This window comes from Tursiops truncatus, chromosome 5, assembly GCF_011762595.2.
Source record: "Tursiops truncatus isolate mTurTru1 chromosome 5, mTurTru1.mat.Y, whole genome shotgun sequence".
In the NCBI taxonomy this organism is placed as follows: Eukaryota; Metazoa; Chordata; class Mammalia; order Artiodactyla; family Delphinidae; genus Tursiops; species Tursiops truncatus.
In genome coordinates, this window is record NC_047038.1 from 89490979 (window position 1) to 89511761 (window position 20783).

Sequence of the window (20783 nt, forward strand, 5' to 3'; positions counted from 1 at the left end):
AGATGCTGAGTGAGGAGAGGGCAAAGACAGATTCAGGGCAATGGCATCCATACATCACTGTTAATTTCTTCTGCATCTTTATCCATGAGGAAAATGCGAGCATTCTTTTCGGATGGTCCCTGTAGGAGTCTATGCAGTAGCGGAATGTCTGTTTTCTTTAGCCGTCTCTGCTCTGCAAATGAAAATAAGAATCAACTACAGTCAGAGAAAAAAAGAAACATAATTTGTCCATTCATTTTGCTTCTTCAGCTCACTTTGAAAGACCTAAAAAGAACATACAACAGGAGGAACTCACTCAAAAAAGTAAATTGAAATTAAAACCTTTAAATGAACTAAAAATGGACTTCTTTCTCTTGCTATCCTTCAGGGTTTGACTTTCTATCTCAGAATGCCAACTTTGCCTTTGGTTTGGATGTTCAGACAAATCTTCAGTCCCATTTATGCCTTGTATTATGCAACACTCCTAAAAATTTTTTTTACAATTTTTCATTCATTCAACAAATATTTATTGATCTTTCCTAGTTCCATTAATGTAATTCTATCTTTCTAGTAGTTCAGATCCAAAACTTTGTAATTATCTTCAGTTCTTCATTTCTTTCTCACCCCACATCCAATCCTTGGCTTTTCTTAAAAATATATTCAGAATTGTTATTCACATCAGGGGTATTTTTTATTATTTCATTAAACTATGGACTTCATCCATTCAACCATAATAATGAGATGAGAAAAAAAATAACTTCCTATTTGGTATAGTCCCAGAACTTCAAATTTCCAAAAGTCACAAATACTCCCACCACAAAATACTTCTAGCTTTCTGCTGAAGTAGTTTCACATCTGTGATTTCATTTTAGGACACAGTGCCTTTACATTCATTTTCTTTCCTCCTTCCTTCCTCAAATATTTTTTGAGTTACAACTATGTACCAGGCCTTGTTCTCTGTACTGGGTACACTACGGAAAAAGCAGACAAAAATCACTTCCCTCATGAACCTTACACTCTAGTGGAGAAGAAGATGATAAGGAAGATACATCAATAAGACATGTCACATATAGTGAGAAGTATTAAGGGGAAAAAATAAAGCAAGGGAGGGGGTAGAAAGCATGCATATGTGTAAATACATGTGTGCAGGGGAGAAGTTTGCAATTATTTTAGGGTGGTGGAGGAAGGCCTCACTGAAGATGTAACACTTGAGCAAAGACCTGAAGGAGATGAGAGAGGAACCATGAAGCTATTTAGGGGAAGTGTGTGCCGAAAGGGTAAGTAAATAAATAGAGCACCTCTGAGGTCAGTGCATGCCTAATGCCGTCAAAGAGCAGCAAGGGAACAGGGTGGCTGGCACGGAGATGAGGGGAGGGTTGTTAAATGATGAAGAGAAGAGGTAATGGGACCAGCACAAAGACTGTGACTTTACTGTCAGAAGAGAGACCATTGGAGGATCTAAGAAGAGATGTGACATGGCCTGACTTCCATGGTTAAAGAATAATCTGTCTGCTCTGTTGAAGTAGACTGAAGGGAAAAAGGTGGACCAGTGAGTCCTTTCTACAGTATCACGTGTTTCCTTGGGCTTTTAGAAGTTCCAAGTGTCAGAACTGTTCTCATCCTCTGGACTGGACCTACCCCAGGAAAAAGGGCAAGAGAGGATCTAGAACACAGAAGTCCAGCTTCCCCACAATTAAAGTGACATCCATTCCTATGTCCACAGAGTCAGTGTTCGTTGCTTTAATTCCTCTTCTTTTTCTGAAGCAATGGGGAACCCCATAATTTAGCTCCTGTCATTAACCCACCAGAATCCTCTTTTGACCTTTACATCTTGTATTAACTTGGTTTTGCATCCTCGATTTGCTTCATTCTTGATATCACAGGGCAATGTTCCTTGCTTCATGGTCACCTGGGATAATTATTAGAAATATGCATTCCCAGACTGTCCTCAGATCTGGAGGGGCTTGAGAATTTGTGTTTTAAATGAACTCTCCAGGTGATTCTGAAGGGTGCTACAATTCGAGAAACACAGTTATAGATCATGTGCTTAGTAGATAAAAGGTATTAAAAAACACAGCTATCTGTTTTCCACATTACTACCCAAACAGTGCTATATGCTCCATTCTTTTCTCTATTCCTGGTCCCTAAAAAGGTCCTAGTTATGATTATCTTCACTTCTGGATTTCATGTATAAGAAATTTTGACACAATTTAAAAGAAAACATAATTTTCACAGGTAAAATTGAAATAACTACATTTTACAGTAAAAATAAGCATTTCCCCCTGATTTTAAACATAACATACGTATTGGGGAGGGGAAAGGAGGTTATATAGGTCAAAGAGTACAACTTTTCAGTTATTAGAAGAATAATTTCTGAGGATCTAATGTACACTTGAAAGTTGCTGAGAGTAGATCTTAAGCATTCTTAGCCCAAGAAGAAAAAGAGTTAACTATGTAAGCTGATGGATGTGTTGATTATCTTGATCTTGGTAATCGCTGCACAGCGTACATGTATGTCCAATCATCACATTGTACACTTTAAATATATACAATTATATTTGTCAGTTATTCTGAATTATTCCTCAACAACATACATACTACTGTAATTATGAGGAAAAGAATAAGGCAGAAAGTAAAGATCACCTGGAATCCCAGAACTCTAGGATAAGCAGCTTTTCACTTTTTGTGGCCATCCCTTCACATATCTCTTTATGCACACACACAAAAAATACATAAAGGTGGTCGTATCACACTTGATATTTTTATTGTACACATATATTTTTAAAAATCATAATTTGTTTTTTCCTTTTGTGCTTTTTCTCCTTCCCATTGTCTTTTCTGTATCTCCCCAACCCCCTAACCAAGTAATCAATGTTAATGGCTTGGTATTTATCTTTCCATACCTTTCTCCCTGATCATGTGATCATATAAACCACATATATAAATAGGGATTTATAATTCTTTTTTAAAAATGGGATCATACTGGGCTTCCCTGGTGGCGCAGTGGTTGAGCGTCTGCCTGCCGATGCAGGGGACGCGGGTTCGTGCCCCGGTCCGGGAAGATCCCACGTGCCGCGGAGCGGCTGGGCCCGTGAGCCATGGCCGCCGAGCCTGCACGTCCGGAGCCTGTGCTCCGCAACGGGAGAGGCCACAACAGTGAGGGGCCCGCGTACTGCAAAAAAAAAAAAAAAAAAAAAAAAAAAAAATGGGATCATACTATATACATTTATAGGCATCTTGCATTTGTAATTAAATGTATATTATAGAATTCCTTCCATTCAACTGGTATAGATCTAACTCATTTCATTTAATGGTTGCATACTAATCACTTATTAAATCATTCCTCTATGATGGGTAACTTTGCCTTTAGCTTTTTGTCATTATAAATAGCCTTCCACATAAATCTGTAGGCAGTAGTCCTTTTATTTTTGTGAAACACATTCTCACCAGTGGAATTGCTGGGCTAAAGGATATGTATACTGTGGATTTTAACAAATGTTGCTAGAATGAATTTTAAGAAAGTAGACAGACAGATCTTCACCAGAATTGCAAGAACATATGCTTTTACCCTTATCCACACCAGACATAGGTGATAATATTACATTGAATATAAGGATTGAATTTACGTTTCCTTAACTTCTGCATTTCCTTTAATATTTGTATTTCCTTGAGTTTAAGACTTTCCTAAAAATATTTACTGGTTACTTTGTTATTCTTTGAATTGCTTTATCATACTTTATTTTTATTGGATTGTCTTTTCACTATCATTTTGCAACAACTTTTTAAAAAATTATTATTATTATTTTTTGTACCGTACGCTGGCCTCTCACTGTTGTGGCCTCTCCCGTTGCGGAGCACAGGCTCCGGACGCGCAGGCTCACCGGCCATGGCTCACGGGCCCAGCCGCTCTGCGGCATGTGGAATCTTCCCGGACCGGGGCACGAACCTGTGTCCCCTGCATCGGCAGGCGGACTCTCAACCACTGCGCCACCAGGGAAGTCCTGCAAGAACTTTTTGATATTGTAGGTATTAATCTTTTTCTGATATTCTTCATAATGCTTGTATCTTTTCTTTCTTTTTTTTAAAAATATATTTATTTTCTTATTAGTCGTCCATTTTATCCACATCAGTGTATATGTGTCAATCCCAATCTCCCAATTCATCACACCCCCCACCCCCTGCTGCTTTCCCCCCTTGGTGTCCATACATTTATTCTCTACATCTGTGTCTCAATTTCTGCCCTGCAAACCCGTTCATCTGTACCATTTCCTAGGTTCCACATATATGTGTTAATATATGATATTTGTTTTTCTCTTTCGACTTACTTCACTCTGTATGACAGTCTCTAGATGCATCCACGTCTCTATAAATGACCCAATTTCGTTCCTTTTTATGGCTGAGTAATATTCCATTGTATATATTTACCACATCTTCTTTATCCATTCGTCTGTCGATGGGCATTTAGGTTGCTTCCATGACCTGGCTATTGTAAATAGTGCTGCAATGAACATTGGGGTGCATGTGTCTTTTTTTTTTTTTTTTTTTTTTTGGTATGCAGGCCTCTCACTGCTGTGGCCTCTCCCATTGTGGATCACAGATCTGGACACGCAGGCTCAGCAGCCATGGCTCACGGGCCCAGCTGCTCTGCGGCATGTGGGATCTTCCCGGACCGGGGCACGAACCCCTGTCCCCTGCATCGGCATGCGGACTCTCAACCACTGTGCCACCAGGGAAGCCCTGCATGTGTCTTTTTGAACTGTGGTTTTCTCTGGGTATATGCCCAGTAGTGGGATTGCTGGGTCATATGGTAATTCTATTCTTAGTTCTTTAAGGAACCTCCATACTGTTCTCCATAGTGGCCATATCAATTTACATTCCCACCAACAGTGCAAAAATGTTCCCTTTTCTCCATACCCCCTCCAGCATTTGTTGTTTGTAGATTTTCTGAGGATACTCATTCTAACTGGTGTGAGGTGATACCTCATTGCAGTTTTGATTTGCATTTCTCTAATAATTAGTGATGTTGAGCAGCATTTCATGTGCTTCTTGGCCACCTGTATGTCTTCTATGGAGAAATGTCTATTTAGGTCTTCTGCCCATTTTTGGATTGGGTTGTTTGTTTTTTTACTATTGAGTTGCATGAGTTGTTTATATATTTTGCAGATTAATCCTTTGTCCAATGATTCATTTGCAAATATTTTCTCCCATTCTGATTGTTGTCTTTTCATCTTGTTTATGGTTTCCTTTGCTGTGCAAAACCTTTGAAGTTTCATTAGGTCCCACTTTTATTTTTGTTTTTATTTCCATTACTCTAGGAGATGGATCAAAAAATATCTTGGGGGCTTCCCTGGTGGCGCAGTGGTTGAGAGTCCGCCTGCCGATGCAGGGAACATGGGTTCGTGGCCCGGTCCGGGAAGATCCCACATGCCGCGGAGCGGCTGGGCCTGTGAGCCATGGCCGCTGAGCCTGCGTGTCTGGAGCCTGTGCTCCACAACGGGAGAGGCCAGAACAGTGAGAGGCCCACGTACTGAAAAAAAAAAAAAAAAGAAATCTTGGTGTGATTTATGTCAAAGAGTGTTCTGCCTGTATTTTCCTCAAAGCGTTTTATAGTGCCTGGTCTTACATTTAGGTCTTTAATGCATTTTGGGTTTATTTTTGTGTATGGTGTTAGGGAGTGCTCTATTTTCATTCTTTTACATGTAGCTGTCCAGTTTTCCCAGCATCACTTATTGAAGAGGCTGTCTTTTCTCCATTGTATATCCTTGCCACCTTTGTCATAGATTAGTTGACCATAGGTGTGTGGGTTTATCTCTCGGATTTCTATCCTGTTCCATTGATCTATATTTCTGTTTTTGTGCCAGTACCATATTGTCTTGATTACTGTAGCTTTGTAGTATAGTCTGAAGTCAGGGAGTCTGATTCCTCCAGCTCCAGTTTTTTCCCTCAAGACTGCTTTGGCTTTTCGGGGTCTTTTGTGTCTCCATACAAATTTTAAGATTCTTTTGTTCTAGGTCTGTAAAAAATGCCATTGGTAGTTTGTTAGAGATTGCAATGAATCTGTAGATTGCCTTGGGTAGTATAGTCATTTTCACAATGTTGATTCTTCCAATCCAAGAGCATGGTATGTCTCTCCACCTGTTGGTGTCATCTTTAATTTCTTTCATCAGTGTATTATAGTTTCCTGCATACAGGTCTTTTGTCTCCCTAAGTAAGTTTATTCATAGGTATTTTATTCTTTTTGTTGCAATGGTAAATGGGAGTGTTTCCTTAATTTCTCTTTCAGATTTTTCATCATTAGTGTATTGGAATGCAAGAGATTTCTGTGCATTAATTTTGTATCCTGCTACTTTACCAAATTCATTGATGAGCTCTAGTAGTTTTCTGGTGGCATCTTTAAGATTATCTATGTATAATATCATGTCATTTGCAAACAGTGACAGTTTTACTTCTTGTTTTCCAATTTGGATTCCTTTTATTTCTTTTTCTCCTCTGATTGCCGTGGCTAGGACTTCCAAAACTATGTTGCATAACAGTGAGAGTGGACATCCTTGTCTTGTTCCTGATCCTAGAGGAAATGCTTTCAGTTTTTCACCATTGAGAATGATGTTTGCTGTGGGTTTGTCATATATGGCCTTTATTATGCTGAAGTAGATTCCCTCTATGCCCACTTTCTGGAGAGATTTTATCATAAATAGGTGTTGAATTTTGTCAAAAGCTTTTCTGCATCTATTGAGATGATCATATGGTTTTTATTCTTCAATTTGTTAATATGGTGTATCACATTGATTGATTTGCGTATATTGAAGAATCCTTGCATCTCTGGGATAAATCCCACTTGATCACGGTGTATGATCCTTTTAATGTGTTGTTAGATACTGTTTGCTAGTATTTTGTTGAGGATTTTTGCGTCTATATTCATCAGTGATATTGGTCTGTAATTTTCTTTTCTTATAGTATCTTTGTCTGGTTTTGGTATCAGGGTGATGGTGGCCTCATAGAATGAGTTTAGGAGTTTTCCTTCTTCTGCAATTGTTTGGAAGAGTTTGAGAAGGATGGGTGTTAGCTCTTCTCTAAATGTTTGATAGAATTCGCCTGTGAAACCATCTGGTCCTAGACTTTTGTTTGTTGGAAGATTTTTAATCACAGTTTCAATTTCATTACTTGTGATTGGTCTGTTCATATTTTCTGTTTCTTCCTGGTTCAGTCTTGGAAGGTTATACCTTTCTAAGAATTTGTCTATTTCTTCCAGGTTGTCCATTTTATTGGCATAGAGTTGCTTGTAGTAGTCTCTTAGGATGCTTTGTATTTCTGCAGTGTCAGTTGCAACTTCTCCGTTTCCATTTCTAATTTTATTGATTTGAGTCCTCTCCCTCCTTTTCTTGATGAGTCTGGCTAATGGTTTATCAATTTTTTTTATCTTCTCAAAGAATTAGCTTTTAGTTTTATTGATCTTTGCTACTGTTTTCTTTGTTTCTATTTCATTTATTTCTGCTCTGATCTTTATTTCTTTCCTTCTGCTAACTTTGGGTTTTGTTTGTTCTTCTTTCCCTAGTTCCTTTAGGTGTAACGTTAGATTGTTTATTTGAGATTTTTCTTGTTTCTTGAGGTAGGCTTGTATAGCTATAAACTTCCCTCTTAGAACTGCTTTTGCTGCATCCCATAGGTTTTGGATTGTCGTGTTTTCATTGTCATTTGTCTCTAGGTATTTTTTGATTTCCTGTTTGATTTCTTTAGTGATCTCTTGGTTATTTAGTAACATATTGTTTACCCTCCATGTGTTTGTGTTTTTTACATTTTTTCCCCTGTAATTGATTTCTAATTTCATAGTATTGTGGTCAGAAAAGATGCTTGGTATGATTTCAGTTTTCTTAAATTTACAGAGGCTTGATTTGTGACCCAAGATGTGATGTATCCTGGAGAATGTTCCATGCACACTGGAAAAGAAAGTGTAATCTGCTGCTTTTGGGTGGAATGTCCTATAAATATCAATTAAATCTATGTGGTCTATTGTGTCATTTAAAGCTTGTGTTTCCTTATTAATTTTCTGTTTGGATGATCTGTCCATTGGTGTGAGGTGTTAAAGTCCCCCAGTATTACTGTGTTACTGTCGATTTCCTCTTTTAGAGCTGTTATCAGTTGCCTTATGTATTGAGGTGCGCCTATGTTGGGTGCATATATATTTATAATTGTTATATCTTCTTCTTGGATTGATCCCTTGATCATTATGTAGTGTCCTTCCTTGTCTCTTGCAACATTCTTTATTTTAAAGTCTATTTCATCTGATATGAGTATTGCTACTCCAGCTTTCTTTTGATTTCCATTTGCATGGGATATTTTTTTCCATCCCCTCACTTTCAGCCAGTATGTGTCCCTAGGTCTGAAGTGGGTCTCTTGTAGACAGCATATATATGGGTCTTGTTTTTGTATCCATTCAGCAAGCCTGTGTCTTTTGGTTGGAGCATTTAATCCTTTCACATTTAAGGTAATTATCAATATGTATGTTCTTATTACTGTTTTCTTAATTGTTTTGGGTTTGTTTTTGTAGGTTCTTTTCTTCTCTTGTGTTTCCCACTTAGAGAAGTTCCTTTAGCATTTGGTAGAGCTGGTTTGGTGGTGCTGAATTCTCTTAGGTTTTGCTTGTCTGTAAAGCTTTTGATTTCTTCATCAAACCTGAATGAGATCCTTGCTGGGTAGAGTAATCTTGGTTGTAGCTTCTTCCCTTTCATCACTTTAAGTATATCATACCACTCCCTTCTGGCTTGTAGAGTTTCTGCCGAGAAATCAGCTGTTAACCTTATGGGAGTTCCCTTGCATGTTATTTGTTGTTTTTCCCTTGCAGCTTTCAGTAATTTTTCTTTGTCTTTTTGCCAATTTGATTACTGTGTCTGAACGTGTTTCTCCTTGGGTTTGTCCTGTATGGGACTCTCTGCATTTCCTGGACTTGGGTGGCTATTTCCTTTCCCATGTTAGTGAAGTTTTTGACTATAATCTCTTCAAATATTTTCTCGGGTCCTGTCTCTCTTTCTTCTCCTTCTGGGACCCCTATAATGTGAATGTTGTTGGGTTTAATGTTGTCCCAGGGGTCTCTTAGGCCTTCTTCATTTCTTTTCATTCTTTTTTCTTTATTCTGTTCAACAGCAGTGAATTCCACCATTGTGTCTTCCAGATCACTTATCTGTTTTTCTGCCTCAGTTATTCTGCTATTGATTCCTTCTAGTGTAGTTTTCATTTCAGTTATTGTATTGTTCATCTCTGTTTGTTTGTTCTTTAATTCTTCTAGATCTTCGTTAAACATTTCTTGCACCTTTTCAATCTTTGCCTCCATTCTTTTTCTGAGGTCCTGGATTATCTTCACTACCATTATTCTGAATTCTTTTTCTGGAAGGTTGCCTATCTCCACTTCATTTAGTTGTTTTTCTGGGGTTTTATCTTGTTCCTTCATCTGGTATGTAACCCTCTGCCTTTTCATCTTGTCTATCTTTCTGTGAATGTAGTTTTTGTTCCACAGGCTGCAGGATTGTAGTTCTTCTTGCTTCTGCTCTCTGCCCTCACTCTGGGTCTTTAACTATTTGCTGGGCTTTTTTCAGAGGCAGCAGTGTAGAAAGACACCACAGGGTCTGCTTCTAGGCCTTCTGCTTCTGCTCCAAGTCCTCTTCAGTGGTGCCTATCTCTGTGATTTTCTTCCATAGCAGTTGATAGTTGAAGCAATTTTAAAACTTTGTTTATGTGTCTACAGTTGCTTTCATTGTGACCCTTCTTCATAATGTTTGTATCTTCTATCAATACATTTTTATACAGTTCAATGTTTCTACATTTTAGTTCTTTTCTAAAACAACTAGAATGATTACACACACACACACACACACACACACACTCTTAGAATTTTCAAACATTTAATATATTTCTTATATGTAAGCTTTTGACTTATAAGGACTTTAATTTTGTATGTGTTTGGAAATCCAGCTTTCATTTTCTTGTAATTGTTCCAGATCAAAATGTATTATTTTATTCTATTCAATTTCTGGCTCAAACATTCTGATACTTAAATTATAACCTGAGCTATTTTTATAATTTAACATTTAAAATTTTTCAGTTTTAAGGCTTTCAAAAATTTCATTTTAGTATTGCTTTAGGGTTTCTCTAATCTTTCACTCCCTGCTCCTAGCACCCTACATATAGACTCTTTCCAATGTCCTGCTGCTAAACTTTTACCTCCACCACAAAGTTCTGCACATTTTTCTCTACTGAGGAAGAGAGAACACTCCCACAATGTGTCAGACACTGTGCTAAGAAAGATGAGGAAGAAATGATATGTAATGATGACTCTAGTAAGAGCTAGAATGATAAGGGAAAGTGAAAAAGAAAGAAGTACAGAGGTCAACTTAAATGCCTAACAATTCCTGGGAACCTTCCACCTATTCTCCAGTGCTCTTTGATCACCATTCAGATAATTTAATGACTGGCCAACAAGCAAAGTCTTTTGTATTATAAACTCTTCTAGGATACCTTATTCTTAGGGTGTCTTCCTCTGAAATTGTGAAATACGAATAATGTAAAACACTCCCCCTCTCTTCCTTCTTCCTTCCCTCCCTCCCGTTCTTCCACAGAAGGAGGTAAACTGCTTTTCTGCCTTTCTTATGGGCAGAAAACGATAACACACTGGAGTCATGTTAGAACAACCACCAAGCTTTCTTACCTCCTGTTGCAAAAATAATGTAAAGTGCAAAATCCTGGGCACTATTTTCAATCTGTCAATGGAAAAGAAAGAACAGACGTGAATTCTTTGTTGTCAATGTTTTCTAAGCCAACCAGACCCAAATTATATATGTTTCTTCACTTTCATTTTTCACTTTCAGATATAAAACCTTTTCCGCTCCCTGGGGATAATGTAATTTCGCAGGCACAGTCCATTTATATTATAAATGGACCCATGCAGTTCAAACCCATTTTGTTCAAGGGTCAACCATACATAGGAAAGAATTCTTTGGAACTGAACATTTAATTTCAGAAAAATCCATTTATGTGCCTACAGTTAAATTATATACAAGATATTTATAGCTCAGTTCACTGATAAAGATTACCTTAAATTTTTGGAGAATTTGCTTTATTACTTCTTCAGTTCTCATATTACTGTTTATTCTGACCTTAGTTTCTGATCCAAAGGCTGGAGTGAAAATTGATGTCTAGAAGAGAAAAAAAAAGATTGATATAATTTTAAGGACTTAATGTGACAAACTAACGAGAGTCAATATTTTGAACCTGGCCTTCCTTTGGACAAAAAATCCAAGATCATCAGTTTAAAAATTTGCTTTCTTATTTTTACTTTCTTTGCTTTTGTTGAATACTGTACTATGTATGCCTTTAAGCAGCTTTATATTTTTTCTAGAGTAAGTTAGGTAAAACATCATTTGAGAATGTTCAAAACAGTTTCACTAGATAGTCACACCATTCTTCAGTGTAGTTTAAGATTTCAAAATTCCCTCCTGGTTGGGAATAATTGTTCTAAATTGTTTTAATTTGAACTGTATAAAATCACTCCTTTTTGGTTGGTCAGAAATGGTCCAGTGTTGGCAATTTCATATGGTTCAGCCTATATCTCAACTGAGGATTGAGGTGAAAGTGCTGCTAATTGAATATCTAGAACAATATTTCCTGCAAGTTTCTCTAATCAAGAGTCTGCCTTTTAGATAATACCTGGTAAAAGATTTCTATGGTCAGATAAGTCTGACACATCTCTCTTGGGGATTAGTAATGCACCATAAAAAAATCATCAGAAACATATAACCATAAAATTTTTTCTCATTGTTTGATCATTATTCCTATTTTAAAATAAATAGAATCCTGAGAGAGATGAAAAAAATTAAATGGAAAATTCCAGAAATAAACAATTCATACGTTTTAAATTGTGTGCCATTCTGAGTAGCATGATAAAATCTTGCACCATCCTACTCCATCTGGCCCAAGATCCCCAACCACTGACAATGTTTGCTCCTGACAGCCAACTATCGACGTCATCATGGCTTGATGGTCCAGGATCATCTGAAGCACATGATCCCCCTTCTGACATACTGTCAGAAGGTCAAGAGTAGCCTAATGCTGCATCACCATACCTCCTTATTCACCTCACTTCATCTCATCACACCACAGGTATTTTATCATCTCACACCCTTACAAAGGTGAATACAGTGCAATAAGATATTTTGAGAGAGATGGAGGGAGAGAGAGACCACATTCACATAACATTTTTTACAGTATATTTTTATAAATATTCTACCTTATTATTAGATATTGTTGTTAACATCTTATTTTGCCTAATTTATACATTAAACTTTATCATAGGTATGTATGTATAGGAAAAAACATAGTATATATAGAATTCAGTACTATCCTTAGTTTCAGGTATCCACTGGGAGTCTTGGAATGCATTCCCTTGGGACTACTGCATCACAATCTAAGCCTCTAGTACTGGAGGCATTATCAAGAGGTTTCATGATATAAAAACATATCTTATGACTATATCAACTTAAATTCCTAGATGCCCATCCTTGCATACACATTGATAGAGTGCTTTGGGTTTCAGGGTTTTGTTTTCTGCTAGTTGTTATACTGCAGTGAATGATATTTGTGTGAAATATCTTTAGTTCCACTTGATCTCTTTCAATCAATATCAATAAAGCTAACTGTAAACGGAGTTCTTCCTTCGTGCAGATACTTATGCTAAGTACTGAACTCACCTCATTCCACTTAATCCCATCAACAGCCTTGTAAAGAAGGAAGGATGAAGGAATGAAGGCTAAGAGGTTGAGTACTTTTTTATTTGCTCAGCAAGAATTTGCAATCAGGTCATCAGGCTGCAATGCCCAAGCATTCAGCTATGGTGCTGTGCTGCCAACTTTAGTGCCCATTTCATTCTTAGCTCCGCATATCCCATCTGGAAGCTGCTCATTTGGAATAATGTGGCTTTCACAGCCTACTTTAACAGAAATCACCTCACAAGTGCTGATGACATACAGCATAATTCTGAGAAGAAGAAACCAGGTAGTTGCATATCTGTGGGGGACTGTCAATGTTACTTTTTGGCCAGGAGGAAGTTCTTGAGCCAGAAAAATGTCTAATTTGAACAGAGAATTCACAAGGGAGATTTCTCCATACCAGTCTCCAAAGGAACATATGGATACTCTCCCGAGGGATGAAAAAGAAGGATAAAAGGTAGAAAGCCCTAAAGAAAAAAAGCTTATGATGAATGAGTCAATATTTTGTATGAAAGGGCTTAGAGTGGTGCCTTGCACAGAGTGAGTGCTTTTTAAGTATTTATTGAATTAATGGATGAATGATCCCTAGTATATGACATGAAAAATTTGAGTTCTACAAAAACATGATGTATTTCCTACCTTCGACCAAGTTAAATGTCTTAGAAATACTATAGAAAGGCACATATATATTTAACACATATTAAGTGAAAAAAATCAAAATGCAAATAGTATAAACTACAATTGCACTTGTGGGTGATATGGGTTTATGTATATGAGTTTATGTATAAGACCTGGAAAATTTAATTGATCAGAATAAACAAGCCTATAGCTGATTTTTTCCTTTTATTTAAATATTAATGTTTGAATGTACTTTGAACCAATCTCTTTTGTAGCACTTACATATTTTAATACCATTTGTGGATGTATTGGTTTCTTTGCCCAAGCCCTGAGCTCCATGCTGGCAAAGGCATCAATTGAGTCATCTTTATATTTCCAGTGTGTATCACAGGGCCTGCCACTTAGGGTTCACTGATCATGTTGGTTAAGAACTTGGGTTCTGGCATCAGACAGAAGCTGGGTTCGGGCTCAGAGCTGCTACTTAAAAGCAGTGTGACCGGTGATGGATTGTGTAACCTCTGTGAACCTCAGTTAACTCATACGTAAAGTAGGGAACATAATGGTATCTGCTTCATAGGATTGTTTTAGTGATTAATGAGATAATCCATCAAAACAGTTTAATGCTTAACACATAGAGTACCCAATAATAATAGTAGTAGTATATCTAAAGGCATTATTATTATTTTTAATTATAAATTGAATTGAGGGCTTCCCTGGTGGCACAGTGGTTGAGGGTCCGCCTGCCGATGCAGGGGACACGGGTTCGTGCCCCGGTCCGGGAAGATCCCACATGCCGCGGAGTGACTGGGCCCGTGAGCCATGGCCGCTGAGCCTGTGCGTCCGGAGCCTGTGCTCCGCAATGGGAGAGGCCACAACAGTGAGAGGCCCGCGTACCACACACACACACACAAAAATTGAATTGAGTGATATTGTTAGCACAATAGACAACATTCTTTTAAATGACATTAATGAAACTGGAACTCACTTCATGGTTATAAAAGTGTCCGTTAATAGAGGCCCTATGCTTCTGTCTGTCCTTTCTGTCAATCGTCGGAGGCTTCATCCTTTTTCTCACCAGGGCTGCTTCACTCATGGTTCTATAGAGCAATGGGGATTCAGGTTCTTCATCTGCATGAAGCTTCAGAGTGCTACTGTGATAAGATAAATAATCTGGGGAGAATAAAGGTTATAAGCCCATATAATTTAGCTGCTCACCTCTTTGCATCGTGGGTGGATTTGATTACATACTTAGTAATTATATAGCTATGCAATGGACTATAATGCTTTTAAACAGAAAATAGCAATGATATTCTTTAAGAATAGGGCCATCTGGTGACACTTGTTTTCCATTTTACCTTGGAATTTTAATTATATTGTAATTAGAGTATAAGCATGTGATACTTCATCTTTCTCTAGCACTGGTGCTTAAATAAAAATAGATTTTTATTGTATCTTTGGTGCCAAGAGATTGGGATTCCCTTGTGTTTAGATGAGTGTTGTCAAAGGGCTAATTATAAGGACCCTTATATAAAAGATGCCAAAAGGCCATAAGACAAAAATAAGGGAATCCGGGAAGGAGCATCATGTTTGTTACAGAATCTGAGTTGTTATAGAGACAGCAGAGAGGACTGAACTGAGAATGCTTTGAAAAAAATTAAGCTAAACATTGGAAGTTGTTGGTAGATTCATGAAGATAATGCCAGCACCATACCCTTGTTCAGTCTGAAGTCAGTTTGGTAATATCACCATCCCGGGAATGTGAACCCCACCCCAGCCTCAGTCATCATCTTCTCCTTGGGTCTCTACATATTACATGCAAATGAAATCCATGTAAAATGTAAGATATCATGCCCGAGTCTCAGTAAATGACAGATACTAATATTATTACTAACACATCATCATTATTATGATTACTGTTGTCACATGTCATAGGGGCTGGCATTTTCCATTCGTTTGTCAAATTTGATATGAACTCACTTGATGTTCAAGTAGATTTCTCTTTTTTAAATAAATGCTTGAAACAACCCTATCAGATATAGTGAATGCAGTATATCTGCCTCTGAGAAGCAATGTTATATAAATATCTATTAACCGAAATGTTCAGCTTCTCAAAAGATGTAAAATTCAATCTGAAGGGCTTGGTCTAGCATAGAAATCTTCTGAGTATAATAAATGATCCTAATCCTTGGGGAAAATATAAAACAATTTTATGTACACAAACTTTATTCAAACCATCAGTTCTCCCTAATCTAGTAAATCTAAGGGACCTCATGTAATTAAAAAAATAATGTTTTTATATAGCAAAGTAAGGTTCTTAAACATCATATGAGCACTGTAGTGACTTAAGTTAGTATGCTCCTAAGATATATTTTTTTAATACAAAATAAAGGTTTAATAAGTAATGGTAGGGCTTCCCTGGTGGCGCAGTGGTTGGGAGTCCGCCTGCCGATGCAGGGGACACGGGTTCGTGCCCTGGTCCGGGAAGATCCCACATGCTGCGGAGCGGCTGGGCCCGTGAGCCATGGCCGCTGAGCCTGCGCGTCCAGAGCCTATGCTCCACAATGGGAGAGGCCACAATGGTGAGAGGCCCGCGTACCGCAAAAAAAAAAAAAAAAAAAAAGTAACGGTATATAAAATGTTGAATTTCAGAAAAACATTTAGGATTCATGCTTTGTATTAGTTTAAAAAAGTCTCCTCATTAATAAGATTTTGATACTGACCTTCCTGGGTATCTGTTGCTCCAGACACTGGAATCTGAGTCCTGTCCAAATCACTAATACGGTAAAGATCATCAAATTCTCCCCAGCGTGTCATTCCCCTGAAAAGTAATAAATCTTGTAAGTGATATTATTCTATTCATAAAAAGGCGTAGGATGGTTTTCAGATTTACAGTATTAATATAATGCTGTGGGCCTCTGTAGATAGACACATCATCCTAAGTTATAACAATTTTTTATATTATTAAAATTATATTTATACCAGAGTAGTCAGCTTGCATTTTAAATAATTCTTGTACTGATTTTGAGCATGTTTTGACACGATAATTCAGTTACACACTGAACCACAAGATTATATAGATTCTGTAAAACATATGTGCCAATGGAATTAGTAGAAACCAATATAATCCATTTTTTTTAACATCTTTATTGGGGTATAATTGCTTTACAATGGTGTGTTAGTTTCTACTTTATAACAAAGTGAATCAGCTATACATATACAATATCTCCTCCCTCTTGCAACTCCCTCTCACTCTCCCTATCCCACCCCTCTAGGTGGTCACAAAGCACTGAGCTGACCTCCCTGTGCTATGCAGCTGCTCCCCACTAGCTATTTATTTTACATTTGGTAATGTATATATGTCCATGCCACTCTCACTTCGTCCCAGCTTACCCTTCCCCCTCCCCTTGTCCTCAAGTCCATTCTCTACATCTGTGTCTTTATTCCTGTCCTGCCCCTAGGTTCTTCAGAACCCCTCCCCACCCTTTTTTAAGATTCCATATATATGTGTTAGCATACAGTATTTGTTTTTCTCTTTCTGACTTACCTCACTCTGTATGACAAACTCTAGGTCCATCCACCTCTCTACAAATAACTCAATTTCGTTTCTTTTTATGGCTGAGTAATATTCCATTGTATATATGTGTCACATCTTTATCCATTCATCTGTCGATGGACACATATGTTCACCTTATTTTTGATAAGAGAGGCAAGAATATACAATGGAGAAAAGACAGCCTTTGCAATAAGTGGTGCTGGGAAAACTGGACAGCTACATGTAAAAGAAAGAAATTAGCACACTCCCTAACACCATACAGAATCCATTCTTATACAGATATCTCACAATGCTTTTAGGAGAGTTTAGATACAAAGTGTTTATTCTGCCAACTTGCATTAAGTTCCTGTTGTATTCAAAGCATTTTTAGGTAAAGTGACTCCAATATAATGATATAAAGCCTATCTTTAAGACCCTTGAGCACTATAAAGAATGTGATTTATAAAGGAGGAAAATGTATAAGAAACTTCTTTTCCGACAATCATGATTTATATAGGGTACTAACAATTTTCAATGCATTCTAATGCCCAGAATACATAAAACTGGGCAACTGCTTATTTTTACCAGTTGGGCCAACACTTATTGTTATTTTCTTTCTGGCTTTAGATAAGCTACTTATCTTCTCTGTGCATTAGTGTTCTCACCTATGAAATGGGGATGATTATAGTATGAGGTAGGATAAGGTTATTGAGAAGATTAAATGAGTTAATTTGTGTAAAATCCTTGAAAAAGTGCCCAACACATAGTAAGCACTCAATATGTGTTAAAAACTATCGTGATCATCCTCATCTTCATTGTTATCCTCATCATAATCCCCATCCATTTCATGATGGGTCAGGAGCCATTAGGGATCCAAGGTATTCCTAGATGTCTCTAGGTTAATAGACACTCTCGTAGCTGGGACCAGTCTTAGTCCTACTAAGAGTCTCTTTCATAATGTCTGTTTTCCTTGTGAACAAAAAATATTCACCCATAGGGAATCTGTGGCATTAATTCTTCCCAAATGTCACTGGTGGCAATAGCAACAAAAAATGCTTATTCATACTAGTGGTGGCAAATATGAATAAACATGGTCCTTTTCTTCCTTGATCTCTGAATTCCTTTGATGTCTTTTTACAACTTCGATATCATTTGAGCCTCATAATAAAAGCCTTATGACACAGATAAGATAATCCTAATATATTTGTTTATTAATTTTCTAGTAAGCTGTACTATACAGAATATAGCCAGTCAAAATAAATGTCTTAAAAGTCCAAGAACTTTAGGCAATAACTTTAACTCAAAGGAGAACTGTTTTGGTCCTGACTCAGACTCTAGTTATTCTTCCTTTTTTATTGTCAATTGAAGTATAGTTAATTTACAATGTTTTAGGTGTATAGCAAAGTGATTAAGATATATATATATATATATATATGTGTATATATTTCCTTTTTCAGATTCTTTTCCATTATAGGTTATTACAAGATATTGAACATAGTTCTTGTGCTATACAGTAGGCCCTTGTTGTTTACCTATTTTATATATAGTAGTGTGTATCTGTTAATCCCAAACTCCTAATTTATCCCTCCCCCACTTTTCTCCTTTGGTAACCATAAGTTTGTTTTCTGTGTCTGTGAGTCTATTTCTGTTTTGTAAATAAGTTCATTTGTATCATTTATTTTAGATTCCACATATAAGTGATATTTGTGGTATTTGTCTTTGTCTGACTTACTTCACTCAGTATGATGTTCTCCAGGTCCATCCATCTTGCTGCAAATGGAATTATTTAATTCTTTTTTATGGCTGAGTAATATTCCATTATATATATATATATATATATATATATATATATATATATATATACACAACATCATCTTTATCCATTCATCTTTCAATGGACATTTAGGTTGCTTCCAAGTCTTGGCGACTGTAAATAGTGCTGCTATGAACATTGGGGTTCATGTATCTTTTCAAATTAGAGTTTTAATCTTTTATGGATACATGCCCAGGAGTGGGATTGCAGTATAATATGGTAACTCTATTTTTATTTTTTTAAGGAACCTCCATAATGTTCTCCATGGTGGCTGTACCAATTTACATTGCCACCAAGAGTGTAGGAGGGCTCCCTTTTCTAGTTATTCTTATGAGAGATAAAATTATCAATTTTCCCCAATCTATAGAAGATTAATTGAAAAAGGCAGATGTGATTATCATAGAAAGAGTGTTGGCAATGGAAAAGACAGAATACCAACGAAACATGCAAACTAAAAAGGCAAAGCACCCCAATGGTATCTCCCATGGGGGAAGATGAGAGAGCCCAAGCATACCAGACCAGTGATGTGCTATAAGTTCTTGGTAATCCTGCCCAACTTCACCCCTGTCCTCACCTTCTCTCAGCTTAGTGGTGTCACACAAATACAGAGAAACAAACATGCCTCAATATGGTCAGTGTTTGGCCCATTTTCCTTCCTACCATCTTAGCAAAAATAAACAACGCCCCCATCACCCCCAAACCCACCCGTTTTCAGCTCTGGATTGTGTAATTTGAAGCGTCTCCACATACAGCTGCGCAAGTGACTAAACTTGAAGGCAGTTACCCAAAGTTTTCCAAAGAAACCTCGTTGGGACTTCATGTACTATCAAATAGTTTAACTTGCCCAAGCACAGGACTGTTAGCGTTGCCCTGATCAAGCTTCAGGATATATACCATTAGCAAATTTAAACTGTGGGGAGGTTTTCTAATGAGCTGCAAAATAAAAAGGAGGTAGAAATTTGATAGACACATAGAAGGTGGCCACTTCTCTACCCACCTTGTAAAAGAAAAAACACTATTGATGCCATTCAAATGTACACCTGTCCAGTTTTTGCTCTTTATGCCATTCTGCCATGACTTGTCCAACGCATGTCAAAGCAGACTTTGGAAAGAAATTAAAAGCAGAAATGAAAACTGGTGCAAGCAAACATAACCTCAATAAAGCTGTTTTTACGAAAAATTTCCAAGACAAAATACTTGGACCAGATATGAGAGATCAAAGTACTGTCCGTAGAATTGTTTCCATAAAAGATCACAAGTGGTCACAGCTCAAACTGATTTACTTTTAAACTTATACCACTCCCATTAAGCTGATTCAGTGGGACTCATTTCAAAGATAATTAAAACAAACTAGCTTGACAAACTGATGATTCTCCCCAACGGTGAATTGAAAGAAAAGATTGCAGCCCTTCCTGCAGCTGAGTACACAACTTCCACGTCTTTCATTCCACATTCCATATCCATCCACTGGAGATATTAAATCTGTGATCCTGAGAGAGTAGAGGTATAAGTTCTGCCCACAGAAACCCAGTGTGGGAAAGAGAACAATAAGAATTGTTAGGGAGTGAGGGAATAGTCCATTTCCTTACACAATTTCATTCAAGGCTCGGAGTTTAAACGAATACCACAGTGACGGTAGCAACCAGAGTGAGGGTGTCTAGGACTGGATTGAAACAAAGTGGCTCTGCACCCCACTAGGGAATCAGAGACCAAGGATCTTTTTCTGACAATTCTTACCCACCAGAAAAATCGGATACACTGCACTTCAAATATTCTCCCAGTAAGTCTCATTACTGTGGTAAAGGGCAAGCAAAGTTTTCTAGGGTAGTCTTTCTCAACTTTATTATTTTTTTTTCTCAGCTTTAAACTAAAGGAGATAACTTATGTTTGTTTCACAGCACTGTTCTGATAAACAATAAGAAAAGGCAAATGGATTCTATGGAAGTCACATCATAAGGAGATTAATTTATAATCTGCCACAGAATATGGAAAGGCATCAATATACCTTGTCTACCTGGGCTTCGGAAACTCATCCTCAAATTCAGTGTTTCTAGGAACAAGGGTTTGAATTTTTTTTTTTTTTTGCGGT

The 20783-nt window shown here is 37.3% G+C and overlaps 1 protein-coding gene across 3 annotated transcripts in view; it reads right to left on the bottom strand.

Moving 5' to 3' along the window:
* Positions 1-20783, bottom strand: part of RASSF6 (Ras association domain family member 6) — a 64086-nt gene that overhangs the window by 4448 nt on the left and 38855 nt on the right. For all 3 annotated transcript variants that reach the window (XM_019932714.3, XM_033857134.2, XM_073805332.1), the window contains 5 exons: positions 16070-16167; positions 14335-14519; positions 11061-11162; positions 10676-10727; positions 54-172 (listed from right to left, as the gene is read on the bottom strand). In XM_019932714.3, the coding sequence (XP_019788273.2) occupies positions 54-172; positions 10676-10727; positions 11061-11162; positions 14335-14519; positions 16070-16167 (556 nt within the window). The remainder of the gene's footprint in view (positions 1-53; positions 173-10675; positions 10728-11060; positions 11163-14334; positions 14520-16069; positions 16168-20783) is intronic.